Below are 18,198 nucleotides of genomic sequence, written 5' to 3' on the forward strand. Positions count from 1 at the left end.
TGATCATTGGTTTGCCGCGCGCGGCCGGCGGGAAGTGCCATTGCTGCCGGCCTGGAGCGCTGCCTCTGAACCTGTTTACCACACCGAATGTTCGTGGGGAACCCGGTGCTAAAATATTCACAGATGATCTAATTCAGGCTCAGGGTTCCGCAAGTATCAGAGCAGCTACCGCGCTGCGATCTACTGAAACAAACTTTTGTTGGCCGATAGATCCTACAAGGGGGGGCGGGGACGCACCCTGTCGCACTCCCCACTCGGTCGGTCACTCTCTCCGGGGACCTCTGGCCCTGACCTTGTCCTCTCACCCCACCCACAACCAGCTGCAACTGGCCAAGGCGTCTGGCGGCGGGAGGCTGCAGTTCGGGCCCAGAGGCTGTCTAATGAGGCAATGAAGCCCTCAAAACTGCTTTTGTACCTTGAGTCCAAGCACCTTGCACTTAAAGACAAACCCGCTGAGTTTTTTCAGCGGAAAGAACGTGAGCAGTGCGGGACAGAAGCTAAGTGCTGAGAGCCACGAAAACTAAATTGCGGAATAATCTGGAACCTGCTTTGAGTATCGATGTATTCCGGTCGTGTTTAACACGCGCCCCCCCGTCGGCCAGTCCGCAAGAATATCGTCAATATTAAACCGGTCCGTGGTGCAAAAAAGGGTGGGTACCCCTGGTGTTTATACATTAATTCTACTTCCGGGTTGCGGGGTTTTACTTCCGGTATTTTCTGCCCCGGTGCACATGCGTGTAACTAATTGATCTCGGGGTCGATCTCGCCTTTGACTATGGCCGAGGTAGGGGGATCTTGGGCTTAAAAAGGTTGGTGACCACAACTCTAAAATGATAACACCAAGGAATTTAAAGTTGCTGACCCTCTCCACCACTGATGAAGACTGACTCATGGTCTCTGGTTCCTCCTCCTGAGTTCAATAATCAGCTCCTTGGTCTTGCTGACATTGAGTGAGAGGTTGTTATTGTGGCACCACTCAGTCAGATTTTCAATCTCCCTCTTACATGCTGATTCGTCACCACCTTTGAGTCGGCCCACTACAGCGGTGTTGTCCGCAAACTTGAATATGGCATTGGAGTAAGTGTTGAAGCCTGCTGAAGCGAGTGGTAAAGATATCGGTGAACACTCCAGCCAGTTATCAGCTTAGGTCTTTAGTATTTGGACAGGTACCCCATCTGGGTCTGATGAATTCAATTCAGTGGGTTCACCGTCCTGCAAGTAGGGGACGAACTTAATAAGTATTTTGCGTCAGTCTTCACTGTGGAAGACGCTAGCTGTATGCCAGAAATTCAAGAGTGTCAGGGCGTGGGGGTTGCAGAAGTGAGTGTAGTTGCTTTTACCAAGGAGAAGATGCTTTGGCAGCTGCAAGCTCTGAAGGTAGGTAAGTCACCTGGACCAGATGGACTACACCCCAGGGTTCAGAAAGAGTGGCTGAAAAGATTGTGGAGGCATTAGTAATGAACATTCAAGAATCACCAAATACTGGAATGGTTCTGGAGGAATGGAGAAGTGCAAATGCCAAACTACTCTTTAAAGAAGGGAGGGAGGTAGAAAAAAGGACATTATAAGGTCAGTTAGCCTGACCTTAGTGGTTGGGAAGATGTTGTAGTCTATTCTAAGAAAATAGAAGTACTGTCATGCCTCCTTTGTGATGATATTTATGTGCTGGTCCCAGGGCAGGTCCTCTGAAATGTTAACAGCAAGGAATTTAAAGCTACTGATCCTCTCCACCTCTGATCATGGACTGAATCATGGACCGTCAGCTTTTCCTCCAAGGATAATCAGCTCCTTGGTTTTACAGGCACTGAGTGAAAGGTTGTTGTTATGGCACCGCTCAACCAGAGTTTGAATCTCCCTGCTGTGTGCCGAATTGTCACCATCTTTGATTTGGCCATCAACACTGGTGTAGTCAGCAAATGTAAATATGGTATTGGAGTTGTACTTAGCCACATGATCATAAGTATGGAACAAGTGGAGCAGAGGGCACACAGCTCTCTGTCAGTGAAGAAATCGAGGATGAAATTTCACAGAGAGGTATTGTGGCCAGGTCTTGCAGCTTAGTGATGAGTTATGGGGATGACAGTGTTGAATGTTGAGCTGTAGTCAATGAAGAGCATCGTGATGTATGAATCTTCATTGGTATTCCAGAGCTCAGAGCTGAGTGAAGAATCAACGAAGCAGCATCTGCTGTTGACCTACTGTGAAAGGAGTCAAATTGGAGTAGATCTAAATCGTTCCTCAGGCAGGAGTTAATATTCTTCATGACCAACCTTCAGAAGCACAGATGTAAGTGCAACTGAATGGTAGTCATTGGGGCAGACTACCATGCTCTCCTTGGGCACTGGTACAATTGAAGCCTGCTTGAAGCAGGGGGATACCTGAGTGAGGAAGTGAGAGGCTGATGATGTCAGTGAACACTCCAGCCAGTTGATTAGCACAGGTCTTCAGTACTCATCCAGGTACACTGTCTGGGCCAGATGCTTTCTGTGGATTCACCCTCTTGAAGGATGGTCGCATATTGGCCTCAGAGACTGAAATCATAGAGTCATCAGGTGCTGTAGGGGTTCATGAAGTTACCTCCATGTTCTGTCGGTGAAAGTGAACATAAGGAAAACTTTGTTGCCATTATGTTGCTTGGTTTTGCTTTGTAGGAAGTGATGGCATTCAGGCCGTACCAAGAGATTCAAGCATCTCACTCTGATTCAAGTTGAGGTCGGAATTGTTGAGATTTCGCACATTAGATGGCCTTCTGGAGGTCATATTTGGACCTCTTGTATTTCCCTGGATCGCCAGACCTAAACGCCACCAATCCAGCCCTCAGCAGACTCTTGTTTCATCTAGAGCTTCGTGTTGGGGAAGACTCTGAATGATTTTGAAGGGATACACACATCCACATGTGTCTTTATAAAGTCTCTGTCATCCGTTGAGTATTCATTCAGGTCTCCTGATGAATCCTCGAACAAAGCCCAGTCTGCTGTCTTGAAGCAGTCCTGTAGAAGCTTCCCTGCTCCTTTTCTCTGTTGCCTTGCTCTTTAGTCTCAGTCTGTATGCAGGTAGGAGGAGGACAACCAAATGTTCAGATTTCCTGAAATGCAAGTCTTTAGGTCAATGGCCACTTTGGATCCAATGGAACCAAAACAGAAGCACATTCCTTCGTTTTTGAGGAACTTCCTCTAGGAGGACATCTCCAAGCTGCCCTCTTTGGTGCTTTTAAAACAAAACTTTTGTGATCGTTAGTTAACATGAAAGGAAGAATAATTTCCAATTGCTTGCCGTTGGGAGGTGCCTTGTAAAATATGTGGCTGAAGAATCAGATCTTACGAAGTATGCAGCTGAAATGGAATCTATGCATTGTGAATCAAATGTTTCTGGGAAAAAAAGCCTGGAGCACTAAATAATTCTTATTCAGAAGCAAATGACAGCTCTTTCCTGGCTCTTCTTTAACACAGTATACTAACTCAAGCTTCTGCAAGATTTGTTTTTTATTCATAATCAGAAAGTGTAATAAATCAACATTTAACACATCTCACAAGTGGAGAGCTTATTTTACTTATTTATACTTAGTTTAAATTTAGTGCAGCAGAGTGAAAATTCAGTAAGACAGAGGAACAACATTGATGTCACTTACCAACAGGAGGATCTATACTTTTGGTCTGCCACTGTCACGACTGAATTAAATAATCTATCTGAAGGTCTTTGCACCTAGCACAGAGCAAAACATTGTTAAATAATCTGCCCTAAATCCTTTGAAAGTAGCACAAACCAAAACATCTTATTTATCAAAAAAAAAAATCAAAATGCTGGGTTGCTTGTGTTCAAGTTCCACCATTTATGGTATTTTACTCTTGTTTCCAGTTAGATAGGCAGTGAAGGTGTTGGCACTAGTCACTAAACAAGGAATTTGGCTAAAAATCAACGTGCTGAATACTCTCATGTCATCAAGCACTTCTGTGAAAAGGTTATGGATAATTTTTAAATTTACAGCCATGGAAAAATGACAGGAAAGATCACTCCCACTAATATTGAAGAAATATCTTGAGACTGAAATTTTCAACTTTAGAAAAGACTGTTAACTTTTAAAAGCCTCACAACTTTTAGACCTAAGAGAAGTGTGGAACATATATCCACGGAAAAGTGGATGTGAAAAGTTAATCAACCGTAAATAAACACAGCTATGTACAATATTCCAGATATAGAAGGGAATTATAGTGTTTAAGAAAGCAGCATTATTTTATTATATTAACACTAAAAGCATCTCTGTTTGTGTGAGAAAACATATTACAGTGTAAATTAATGGCTTAAAACTTACTGTCTCATACACTGGTTGGGGAAACTTCTGTTTTCGACACCATTCAAGTAATATCATCTTGGGTGTGATTTGTGGTGGGTACTCACGTCTGTAGGAACAACACAAACTTCATTCAGTAAATGCTTCAAATGTAAATGAACAATTATTTTAATTTTAACTTATGATAAATTGCTGGGCTGATTAAAAAAAGTCCAAATATTTTTATTAACATACTCACTGAACAGGACAATTCATTGGACATTAAATTTCATCAACAGTGTAAAATGGATATCTGCACCAGTTTCTGGATAGCCTGCAATTACCTTTCAATCTTGCATTCTTTGGCAAACTATTATAGCTACAATTCCCGTTACTCTGCCTTTCAATCTGCCAAAGAGCTCCCGCTGCCAGTTGGAAAACATGAAGAATGGTGGAAAAATGGTTTGTGGATGACTGCCTCTGGCTGCAGTTGCTCCAACATTCCAGCAGCTAATTCACACGTATTTGTTTTGTATCATGTTCACTCAGGCTTTTCCTTCACAAACTCAACTATTGTAATTAACTTGATAAATACTTCATTCAAAAAGAAAGTAGTGCAATCTGCATTCCATGCAATACGATAGAATGACATTATAATCCATGCTGGACACAGCCGACAGTGGAAAAGATTCCCCATTGCCAGGACATAGAAGTGTGTGTATATTTCCCATTTTCACAGCTAATTAAGTCAGCAACTTTGACTCAGCCTTAAGCCACACAGCATATGCATTTGGTTGGTGCCTCAGCAAGGAAACACAGTTCATTGCCCAAATTCTGGAAAATACAGCTTAGTTTAACTAACAGTAACTCTGAACAGGAGTCTACGGCTAAGTATTCCTTTGGCATTCTGCATTGATGCAGTTCGTGGACTCTTCTGGATAAGAATAACATCCCCAGGATGTTGTCTTTTTATACCAATTCTTTCCAGTAGTTGTGGATTGGGACAAGGCACCCAGCATTATTTGAATTTAAGTGCTTCCTCGGCTGAAACACAGAATGTCAATGAAACAGTTTACATGTCCATTCGCATGCTGCTATTCACATGTGTAAATTAATTGTTTGCATGTGTGTTTGAGTTTTATGTTTATGTAACTGTCTATTCTTGTGTGTGTGTTTGTTTACCTATACGTGTAGGAGAAAATTAGCTGCTAGGGAGTAATGTGGGAGTTTTTAGCTAAAACTAGTCAGGTTGTTTATATAACAACTCATACACTACCAAGTAATCTGTGAGACTGTGGGAGAGCCTTTGTGAAATTAATTTTTTCATTCTAAACAAATATAACGATGAGTAGGCTTTCTCTATTAAAAAAACCTTGAAACCTATTTAATTTCCTTTATCCTTTTTCCACCTGATTTATTCTTTCCTTTATGAATGACAATTATAAAAGGAATTTTAAAATACTGCATTTCAAAAGTAAAAGATCGGAGGCTAACCAGCAACTAAACATCTTGTTCTCTTAACTGTGCCCAATGTGTAAACCCAGCATAAATATACAAATATTAGGAAAAAAATGAAGAGAAAGTTAACAAAAGTCATCTAAATAATCTCAATTTACAGTATGCTGAGATTCGAAGGTTCAAATCCAATAAGCACTTTTTTATCAATCTTTTACAGGATTGGAACTGATCATCAGTAATTGCTTGTTCACGACTTTTATACAATTGGAACTAATGGTCAGTGTTTGCTTGTTCATGGATACAGCAGGTATGGAATGTTCACCAGGTCAAATAATTACTTATTATTTCACATATATCTGAAATATGATGTAAAATGTCTTTTTTTTTAATTCATCAGAAAGCCCTGATGTTTGATAGCCAAGTGATGTTGTTTACAAGGCTTTTTGACAAAGTGCTGCATCAGGCTACTAAACAAGATAGGAACCCATGGTATTACAGGAAAGGTACTTGCATGAAAATAAGACCACTGACAAGCACAAGGGTAAGAGTGGCAATAAAGGGGAGGCTTTTCTGGTTGGCTGCCAGTGACTAATGTGTTTCCCAGTCATCCTATTGGGTGCGCTACTTTTCATGTTATATGTTAATGATCTGGATGACAGAATTCATGGCTTTGTGGCCAAGTTTGTGGGTGATACAAAGGTAAGCGGAGGGGCAGTAGTACAGAGGAAGCAGAGTTTGCAGAGTGACTTGAACAGATTGGGAGAATGGGTAAAGAAGTGGCAGATGGAATAGCATATAGGGAAATGTATGGTCATGGACTTTGGGGAATAAAGACACAGACTGTTTTATAAATGGGGACAAATCAGAGGTGCAAAGGGATGAGGAAGTCATACTGCAGGATTCCCTAAAGGCTAATCTATAGGCTGTTTCAGTAGAAAGGAAGACATATACAAGGTTAGTATTCACTTTGAGAGGATTAGAATATAAGAGGAAGAATATAAAGCTGAGACTTCATAAGAATTTGGAGTACCATGAGCAGTTCTGGGCAGATATCTAAAGATGAATGTGCTGATGTTGGAGAGGGTCCAGTGGAGATTGATGAGAATTATCCCAGGGATGAAAGGGTTAACATATAAAAACCTTTTCATGGCTCTGGGCCTGTACTCAATGGAGTTTAAAAGGATGGTGGGGGGGGGGGGGGGGCGCAGAGGGAGGTGGATGTCACCGAAACCTATTGGATATTGAAAGATTAGACACAGTGGACATGGAGATATTTCCCATAGGGGGAGAGTCTAGGACCAAAGGGCATCTCTTTAGAAGAGAGATGAGGAGGAATTGCTTTAACCAGAGGAAGGTGAATCTGTGGAATTTATTGCCACAGACGGCTGTGGAGACCAAGTCATTGGGTATATTTAAAGTGGCGTTTCATAGGTTGTCAAACTAAGAATAAATTGGGCAGAAAAATAAATCAGCCAGGATTGAATGATGGAGCAGACTTGATGGGCCAAATGGCCTAATTTAATCCAATGTCTTTTGGGCTTATAGACCTTCAGTCAAGTAGGTTCACTTCTCTGACATAAGATTTTATATCACATTTGATTGGGGCAGGAAATGCACTTCTTAAGCCACTAATGGAATTACATTTTGAAAGTGAATGCAAAAATAACTTTTCTGAAAGTAAATGTACTTCTATAAGATTCTTCAGACAAATTACTATCACATTGTAGTAAATTAAATATTTTACAAGCTTACTTGTTGAACCTGACAGCCATCTGTATGGTATCAGTGTATTCCTTATCCTCAGGATGTTCCGATTTCCCTTGATCTCTTGATTTCAGCCGATTCCTCTTTGTCTCCAGGTCAGCCATAACTTCTTTGTAATAGTCAATCATTTCAAAAGCCTCACTGTATTAGAATCCATCCATAATCAGTGAATGGTGTTCATATTAGTTACAAAAAACAGTTTCAACAAATTACACCACCAGTATTCAATATATTTTTCATTTTTAATACGAATATGCGGTGAGAAGTAGAGGGAAATCACATTTAAGCCAGTGGTCTGTAAACTGCCCCACGTCACAACAAAGATAAATTGCTGAGAATTTGAAGGCTTAACCATACAGAAGCAATTTTGTGGCCATATCATGATTTTTTAATGTCAGGCATGCAATTCAATCCTTCATTTGTGGTGGGATATTGATTAGCAGAAGAAAAATGTGCTGGTGTGAAACTACCCCAAATAACATGAATAAAGTGCAACAACTAAAAGTAGACGCCAGCATAGTGTTCGACTGTATCAGTATGAAAAGCAACAGTTCTATTTTGTTGTTTAGGTATTACCCCTCTAATAACTAGTTTTTAAAGGGCTAAATTTCAGCAGCATTCTTTGTTAACACTGCTCACTTAACCGTCTGTTCAAACAAACACTGAACATCATTTGCAGCTTGCATCATTAACTCTTCTGCAGTCAAACAATTGACCTCCCATGGGGATTTGAATACACCCAGCACTTCTTTTGCTGGATGGCACATAAATGAATCATAGTAGGAGCTGGGGTGGGGGGGGGGGGGGGGCTAGTGGAGGGATACAATAAGGTATTTTCCAAAAGCTTATCTAGTCAGAATTTCCAGGGATTCATGCTCAGATCCACACAGCTCTGAAAAACTATGCATAGACAGGTTATGTTTCACCAAAACACTTCTTGTTGGGTTCTGTGAGCTTTCGCAACCTCAAAGACAAATACAGGGTCAGGCCTGGATCTCGTCCATGGTCACTCTCAGCTTCCTAACATCAGGATAATTCCAGGCTGTTGTTAATGATTTATGTTACATCGCACTGTTGTTGCATTAGGAAAATCACCTAAAGTACATTTCATCTACTTTTCACACTCGTAGGCACTAAGATTTGCAAGTACTGTTAACCTCCCCAAAGAGCAGTAATTTATAAACAAAATACACATTTCTTATGGAATTTTCAGACACCCTCCTGCCAAGAGTCCAGTTGTGGCTCTCTTCCACACAGACATTGCCTCCTGCAGCTATTGCTCTCCAGGGCAAAGTCTTGCCCAGGACCACCTGACCCCATGGGAACATGGCTTGGCAGGAGAAACGCAGGTGGACAAGCATGTGAAATAAAATAGGTTATAGAGAAATGTGGAGGAATGGGACTGATGGGAATGCTCTGACTCAGTTGACTGAATGGCCCAATGTGTCATAAGGAGACACGACAAGTTATCTGACTGACACTAAAATGTGAACTCAGATGTGTCATTTCTCAGACGTAACATAAAACCACAGCCCACCTCCCATCTCAGATTGCTGGTTAACTTGAAGATTAAAGAACATTATCACCTCCAAAACAGACTATTGGGTCATGTGCTATTGCTCTGCACAAACTGGCTACAAACTTTGTAATGATGCTGGACTTATACGGTCCAAAAACTGTAATGTGATACAGATCATAGTCATGTGTAAAGTTCAGAATTTTGATGTTTATTCAAGGTTTGGTCACTGGCAGGACAATTGGAAAGTCTTTTTAGTTCTGGCAATAAATGGAATGGAAATTAAAAAATAAGCAAATACAACTTGTTTTCTTTTAGACTTGTTGGTTAAATTCAGTTTATGTGACAGAATTACAATGTGGTTTTAAGGAAAACTGAAACATAACCCATTTGGGAAAGTGATTTACACATTTTTTTCAAAAATACTTAAAAGACTGGTGAACAATTTTTCCTCTTTTATGATATGCCTGGGATATAAATATTGCCATGTGTAAAATTCACACTTTCTTTGTGACATATTTAATAGCAGCTTCCCCATCAGTGTGATATTCAATATTATTCCCTTGGCAGAAATGTGTTTGAATAGTATAACCAAACATCTTGTTCACATTTCCACTTTTTTTGTAATTTTTTGGATATATTTTTAAGCTAGCATTTAATAGTGAAAATATCTAAATATCTCAGATGGAAAGTCTGAATATAACATTGAGGTAAAAAGTGACTGCAGGTAGCGACCAGTCAAGATCGTGGGCCGCAGATCTTGAGTCCAAGTTCCTAATTTCCTGAAAGTAGCCATGCAAGTAGGTAGAGTAGCAAAAAAGGCATATGATATGCTTGCCTTTATTGGCTGGGGTGTTAGCGTAAATATCAGCAAATTACATTGCAGTTATATAAACATTGGTTAGGCCACACTTGGACTATTGTATACAGTTCTGATCACCCCATTACAAGAAGAATGAAAGGGAACAGAAGTGGTATACCACAATGCTGCCTAGATTAGAGAGTATGAGCTTATAAGGAGAAGTTGAAAAGGATGGGTTGTTTTCCCCGGAGTTTTGTCGGATGAGAGAAGACCAGATAGAAGTTTATAATATTATGAGTGGCATAGACAGCCAGAATCTTTTTCCCAGGTTAGAAATGTCAAATACTGGAGGGCATGTATTTAAGGTGAGAGGGAGATGATGTGTGGGGCACTTAAAGAAAATTAAACAGAGCAACATGTGCCTGGAATGGATTGCCACAGCAATGGTGGAAGCAGATACACAAGAGGTTTAGCTGAATTTGACATTGGCCAAAAGGCCTGTTCCTGTGCTGTATTGTTTTGTGTTCTAATCACCCCATATGAGCTGCTTCTTTTGTATTCTCAGAGAGCTAATGAGAGATATATATATAGATAGATAGATAGATTGAGCTAGCTATAAGACGGAGATGAATTCCAAGTTTCCAATGTGCTGGACTGATGTTGGATAGGTGGGATAATCTGATAATATGCAGGAAATCTGGAAGTAAGTGCAGTTGACCTGTGAACAACTTCTATTAACTTAGTTGGTTAACCAAGTCACTATATCAATGTAACATATTCCAATTCCACTAAAAACAATAAATAGGAGCAGGGGCAGGCCATTTGGCCTTAACTTATGCCTGCTATTCTAAGATCATGGCTGAACTTCCACTTCACCACTACTTTTCTATACTAACCCTCTGTCTCTCAGTTTATTCTGTGAACTGCATCTTGGTGGTCATACTAAATAAAACCTCACTGCAAAACTCACTAAACCTGGGCCCTCTGGAAACCATGGCTGTCTGCTACTGATAAACACTCCAACATCTGTTAAGGTTTCCAGTGCATGTCATCAGCAAGTCAATGGCTTCCTCTAAAATGTCTGGTTTTATGTTGTCTTGGGCCCCATTGACTATGTTCCTTACAGTATCATCAGCCACAATTTAACCAGGTCTTTCTCATCTCTAAACAGCCACCAGCTTGTGGGAATATTGTGTGCATTCACATAAATATCTCACTGTGGTAACAGAGTAGCTTGCACATTGGTAGACCCAGTGGCAAATATTACTGGGACTCTGTGGCTGTGGGAAACTGGGGAGGGTGCAAAGTAAAGCACTCATTGTTCTGTTAGGCATTATTGCTCATCCTCACCAACAGACCTAATTGATTAGGTGTATGGCTGTCAAGGCAGAACCTTGAAGGATCCTGAGGCAAAGACATCATCGACAATGGTAATTGACAGCACTGGTAAACCCTAGACAAATGGCTCCTTTTGCAGATCCTGTAGCAGCCGCAAACTTCTGCCACTGTCTGATGCACCACCCTGAGATTTCTGAAGCATTACTGACCCAATATATGAAGAAACTTATCCTCTTTGGATGTGGCTTCCTGGCAGCTGTATCTTTATGATGGTCCCCTTTCTCCTGTGTGGATCATCAGCCAAGTTTCAAAGCCGCACAGTATCACTAGTACGACTCTTAGCTCAGTTCTTTCCAGTGTAGATCACTTGCAGTTATTTGCAAAGTTTTCGAATGAGTCTCCAAAGTTTACAATGTTATCTCTCCTCAGGAGTTCTGTGAAGGAAGTCTTTCACAGAAGCAGTCAGTAAAGCTCCTGGTCATCAGCTTTCCATCAGACCAGTACTGTGCTCTCAACTTCTCACCACAGGGGGTTTTAGGTAAACCAGGATACTCACGGAGCTGCAACTTATGTCAAAATCACTCTACTTGATATGCTAACATGAATTTAAGCTCTTGGTCTTTCCTCAGGGGTTGCTCACAAACACACACTTACCTAGTCTGGGGATTAAGGCTGGCTTCTCAGCATTTTACTGCTCACTAACTTTGTCCTATTCCCAAACCCATAGTCCTAGCTCACAATTACAGCTCATAAGAGCTACTCCAACAGGATTAAGAACAAAACACTTCACTGTATGCGACCATTAGTTTCTAGTCTCCATATTAAACGCTGTGGCATCCACAGTTTTACTTGTTTAAAAACAAATAATATCAATACGATAATCACAATAAAATGTACTGCATAGTTTTAAAATGTTCTCTTTTCCTCACAGCAGCAGTGCTGATTCTGAGGGTGTCTGCAATTGCACCTGAAAGTCACAGTTCTTCAAATAATACAAAGTTAGAAATTGTTTGAAATTTTGTACATATATTAAAAAATTCTCATAAAGATTAAATCCAAATAAAATTTTAAATAGCTAATAGGTAGTTATAGTAAACAAAATAAAATTAAGGCCATGAAGCAGACAGTGGGATAGTGTGAGTTATGATAAAGCAAACAGCAAATTGCAAGCAATATTAAACCAAACTGACTTGTAGTTTGATGTCTGCACCATTAGATGGCAACTGTGGTTCATCAATGTCAAAGATAAACAGTTTGTACCCATTGCATAATTCTCTTGTTCACCCCCCAAATGTGTTCCCCCATTCCCTCCTAACTCTCCACTCTTACTGCACTGCCCCCCACCCCCAGAATACCAGACTGGATTTTGTTAGGTTTTACATGGAGATCCTGAATTTACTGGGTGTGTTCTCACAGCCATTTTTTCCACTCCGCTTGGCCCAGAGGTGGGGGCAGAAACTTGTTGAGGTTCCCAGCCCTTCATTATGTTGTCACACGGAGATACAGCATAGAAGTGGGTCCTTTGGTCCATGTCAATCATCAACCACCCTGTAAAACTACTCCTACATTAATCCCATTTTGTTTTATTCCCCTCAAATATTCATCAACTCCCACTCGCCCCACTGATTCTACCCCTCACCAACACACTAGGGACAATTTACAGTGGCCAATTAACCTACCTACCAACCTGTATGCGTTTGCAATGTGAGAGGAATCTAGAGCACTTGGATTAACCCCATGCAAATTGCATACAGGCAGATGCTGAATCTGAGTCTCAGGTACTGTGAGGAAGCAGCTCCACTTGCTGCCAATTATCTTGGGAAATCTTCTCTGAGATCCTGTGCCAAGTTAGTCCTGATATGGGATCTGCAAGTTAGTTAACTAGAATAAGTGGCCACAGATTTTAATTCCACGTCCCATTCCCAGTCTGATATGTCTATCCATGGCCTCTTCTACTGTCAAGATGAAACCACATTCAGGTTGGAGGAACACCACCTTATATTCTGTCTGGGTAGCTTCCAACCTGATGGCATGAACATTGATTTCTCTAACTTCCGTTAATGCCCCCCTCCCCTTCTTACCCCATCCCTTATTAATTAATTTTCCCTTTCTTTCCTCTTTTCTCTCTCTGTCCCTCTCACAATCACTCCTTGCCTGCTCTCCATCTCCCCCTGGTGCTCCCCTCCCCCTTTCTTTCTCGCTAGGACTCCCATCCCATGATCTCCTCTCTTCTCCAGCTGTGTATCCCTTTTGCCAATCAACTTTCCAGCTCTTAGCTTCATCCCTCCCCGTCCTGTCTTCTATCATTTCGGATCTTCTCCTCCTTCTCCCACTTTCAAATCTCTTACTATCTCTTCTTTCAGTTAGTCCTGACGAAGGGTCTCGGCCCGAAACGTCGACAGTGCTTCTTCCTATAGATGCTGCCTGGCCTGCTGCGTTCCACCAGCATTTTGTGTGTGTCACTAGAATAAGTGTTGTAGAACTACAAGAAGAAAAATTCTGCCATCTTCTTCAGGGATGGTGCCTGGACATATCTAGACTGGTGGCATTTATACCCTTGTATTCTATGCCTCCTGATTGGTTAGTCCTCATCCAATCAGGTTTCCGCTCTCCCACCTTGCTTACAATTAAATTCCAGTTCTTACTTAGAGTGAGACCTCTGTCTTTGTTAAAATTCTGTTCCTATAGTTTTATTTTAATGGCTTCCAGGCGGCCCCAAAAGCCACTGGTGTGGCGTAGTAGTTTTGTGCCGTTGAAGTCAATCCTATGGCCATTGTGAATGCAATGTTTTGCTACTGCAAATTTCTTTGAGTGACCCAAATGGATACACCTTCTGTGCTCCTTAATATGGGTTTCCACTGTGTGTCCCATCTGGCCAATATATGCTACTCCACATTCACAGGGAATCCTGTAAACGTCAGCCCAGGTCATCTTTGACCTGCATAAGCCACGTTTTGAGCTTCCTTATGGGTTTGTGGATGGTGTTAATCAGGTATTTCTTCAGGATCCTGGCGATCCTTCCACAAACCAGGAAACATAGGGAAGACAGACGGTAGCAACTGCTTCCTCCTTGTTGTTAAGTTTCCTGGTTTTTCTGTCAGCCCTTTTAAGGACCCGATTAATTTCCTTCACCTTGTAGTTATTCTGCAGGAACATCGTGCGTAACCATATTATTTCCTCGGGGAGACTCTCCAGGTCTCAAATCGTTTTTGCATAGCTAGTCAAAGTAGAAAGAACCGGTCTATATTGGAAGGCGTGATGGTGGCTGTTACTGTTGAGGTACAAGTCCGTGTGAGTGGGTTTCCAATAGACGCCATGTCCAAGGCTATCATCCGGTTTCCATGGTACTAGAATGTCCAGGAACAGGAGGCAAATGTTCCTCTCCATCTCCATTGTAAATTGAACTTTTCGATGTATACTGTTCAGATGGTCATGGAACTGTTGGAATGTCTGGAGTCCATGAGGCCACACTACAAAGGTGTTATCAATGTATCTGAAGAAGCCCTCTCCTCAAAGTTCTTCCTGCAGAGTTCTATAGCGCGATCCCATTGGCAACCTTCACTTTACTGAAGAAATGCGGTCTGCAAGCAGACATACGCAAGACACTTCTACCTCAGGCACTGGTACCACCAAGACTTTATGGGCTCCCTAAGATACACAAGGTGGGTTCCCCCCGAGGGCTATCGTCAGTGGAATAGATTCTCTGATTTATTACCTCAGTCTCCCTTAACTGGTAATTCATGGCCAAGTACCAGTACAGAATCAGAATGGTTAAAGTTTATTAGACACAGTCGAGAATCATGAGCACAGACAATTCAGCTTCAAATTATCGCAAAGGCAAACATTTACGAAAATAAAAATCAAATTGACAATAATTACAATGCATCTGCAACAAAGATTTTCATGGACAAAATCCTGCAGACAATTGTTTTAAGCTAGAATCTAGCTGTCTCTCAATGTCAAGAGGCAAGTCATGCAAAAAAGCAGTGAGGGTGAACAAGTATGAGGAAGGATCTTGTAACAGAATATCAACTTGTTATTTCTTTGAAAAAAGTTGACAGGTTTTTTGTTCGGCTTTTTCTATTTTGTATTAGATTTCCAACATGTATCACTGTTGTTTTCTTTTGCAAGTTTGGGCCTGTTTTCTGGCTGGACATATTGATCATGTGCTAACTGATTTACAGCACAATTAGCTGACTAAAAAAATGGCACAAGTAACATTGCAAATTGCTGTTCTACTGTATCCAGCTGAAGATCAATGGGAGCAACTCCCTGCAGAGTTTGTGTTCAAATGAAAACTGGGTCTATTTTTAGCCAAATGATCTGTAGTGAGGATGAGTGAAGTTAAATCCTGATATGGGGAAACCCAATTCTCCTCCTCCACGTTCAAGAATACTTCAGCATTAACTTCAGTTCATTTACAGATCAATTTATTAAAACCAGTAAAAGCAATTTGAATCTACAGACAATAACATCAAAACTAAAAAATTACCAATATATATTATTTTTATTCATTAATTAGTTAACTATTTGTCTGTTTCAGCATGATAACAGGCCCTTTTGGCACCACCCAATTATACCAATACGACCAATTAACCTGTGAACCCATATGTCTTTTCTGGGAATGTGGGAAGAAACTAGAGCACCCGGAGGAAACTCATGAGGCCATGGGGAGAACGTAGAAACTCTTTACAGACAACTGCAGGAAACGAACTCGGATTGCTGGTGACGTAGTAGTGTTATTCTAATCATTATGCGACCATACCACTGGACATATACAGGTGTCCCCCGTTTTTCGAAGTTCGCTTTACGTCGACTCGCTGTTACGAAAGACCTACATTAGTTACCTGTTTTCGCTAACAGAAGGTGTTTTCACTGTTACAAAAAAAGGCAGTGCACACCGAGCAGCCAAGTTCCTCTCCTCCGGAACTGCATTCTAGCTGGCATTGTTCAAACACGTGCCTGTGAGCTTCTGTGCTTTACGTCGATTTATTTTGTGCATCCGTTAACAAGATGAATTCTAAGGTATCGGAAAAGCCTAAAAGAGCGCGTAAGGGTCTTACACTTAGCGTAAAACTAGACATAATTAAGCATTTCGATCGTGGTGAATGAATTAAGGACATAGTGAGTTTGGCTAAGGGTTTGTGGAAGTTGATGAAGATGATGTTGAAGAGGTTTTGGCATCCCATGACCAAGAACTAACTGATGAAGAGGAAAGGATAACAATTGAAACCAAACGCAGTAGCGAACGGCCCGAAAGTGAAGATATCCAGGAACTGAACGGGAAGCAATTGCGTGAGATTTTCACTGTGATTGACAACGCTGCAATGATTGCAGAAAAGTATGACTTTAATTTTGAAAGGGTATGTAGGTTTAGGGCATATTTGCAGGATGGTTTGAGTGCTTACAAGGAACTGTATGAAAGAAAAATGCGTGAGGCTAAGCAGTCAAGCATACTGTCGTTTTCCAAGCCTTCCACATCAACCACAGCAGACGACGAAACTTCACCTTCGACATTGAGGCAGGCAGACGTAGAAGAAGGTGACCTGCCTGCCCTGATGGAAACAGACGACGATGAGATGACACCCCAGTGTCCCACCAACTCAACCTCCGACGACTCAGCCTAACACACCATCATCAGTGTCCTCACTGTCTTCCCGATTTTGGTAAGTGTAACTACACTAGGCGTACATTATTTCTACTTTATATAGGCTGTGTATTTTTATGCGTTATTCGGTAGCTTCATAGCTTGAAGGTTTCTGGAAAAAGTGCTTCTGCCGGGAGCGTTTGCATGAGATATTCGCTGTGGTGGACAGTGCTGCAATAACTGTAGAAAAGTATTCCTACATTATATAGGCTGTGTATTTATCAGATCATTCCTGCTTTTACTATATGTTACTGTTATTTTAGGTTTTATGTGTTATTTGGCATGATTTGGTAGGTTATTTTTTGGGTCTGTGAACACTCACAAATTTTTCCCATATAAATAAATAAATGGTAATTGCTTCTTCACTTTACGACATTCCAGCTTATGAACTGTTTCATAGGAACGCTCTACCTTCGGATAGCGGGGGAAACCTGTACAGCATCAGGATCAGAAGAATCAAAATCAGGTTTAATATCACCGGCATATGCCGCGAAATTTGTTAACTTAGTGGCAGCAGTACAGTGCCATACATGACAAATAGAGAAAGAAAATAAACAAATGAATTACAGTATATATATACTGTATGTATGTGTAAATAAATAGTTAAATTTAAAAATAATTGTGCCAGAACAGAAAACAATAATTAAAAAAAAAGTGAGGTAGTGTTCACGAGTTTAATGTACATTCAGAAATCGATGGCAGAGGGGAAGAAACTGTTCCTGAATCGCTGTGTGTGTGCCTTCAGGTTTCTGTGTCTCCTTCTCGATGGTAACGAGAAAAAGGTATGTCCTTGGTGATGGAAGCCCTTAATAATAGCTGCCACCTTTCTGAGGCACCGCTCCTTTTGATGTCTTGGGTACTACAGATGCAAGGACCCATGATGGAGCTCACTAATTTTAGAACTTCCTGCAATTTCATCCGATAGCCTTATTAGAAATGTAAAAGTTAATCATAATAAGTTAATTTTCATTTTACCTAGTTCCGCAAACTGGTGAATCTGATTACATGATCTTAGCTCAACTGTAAACGATTATGGTATCAGGAGAAACTTGAAGCACTATTAGCACACGTAATATAGATTGGTTTGGTGAGATGTCAGCATGCAACAGGAACTGAATAGCCAATTAACAAATGGTGTAAACATTGACTCATTTGGATTTAATTTCCCAGTCAATTCCCACCTTAATGAACGGAAGGCCAACTAAACTATAGATCTCAATGTATGTTTTGTTACATATGGTAGCAGTTGAATGTGTCAGCTTTGAAAGATTGCGTTGGTTCCCCTATCAGATTGGCTATTTTCATAACGAGACTTTCAATCAAGGGCTTGATTTAATGCACATTAGGTTTAAACAAAAACTAACTGTGTTTTAATGAAACCAGAGATCCTGTAACAGAACAAGCTA

At 40.9% G+C, this 18,198-nt stretch overlaps 1 protein-coding gene across 7 annotated transcripts in view; it reads right to left on the reverse strand.

The window, feature by feature from the left end:
- Positions 1–18,198, reverse strand: part of dus2 (dihydrouridine synthase 2) — a 114,027-nt gene that overhangs the window by 8,792 nt on the left and 87,037 nt on the right. For all 7 annotated transcript variants that reach the window (XM_073069953.1, XM_073069957.1, XM_073069952.1 and 4 more), the window contains 3 exons: positions 7,478–7,630; positions 4,310–4,397; positions 3,629–3,702 (listed from right to left, as the gene is read on the reverse strand). In XM_073069953.1, the coding sequence (XP_072926054.1) occupies positions 3,629–3,702; positions 4,310–4,397; positions 7,478–7,630 (315 nt within the window). The remainder of the gene's footprint in view (positions 1–3,628; positions 3,703–4,309; positions 4,398–7,477; positions 7,631–18,198) is intronic.

The sequence above is a fragment of the Hemitrygon akajei genome, chromosome 17 (assembly GCF_048418815.1).
Source record: "Hemitrygon akajei chromosome 17, sHemAka1.3, whole genome shotgun sequence".
In the NCBI taxonomy this organism is placed as follows: domain Eukaryota; kingdom Metazoa; phylum Chordata; class Chondrichthyes; order Myliobatiformes; family Dasyatidae; genus Hemitrygon; species Hemitrygon akajei.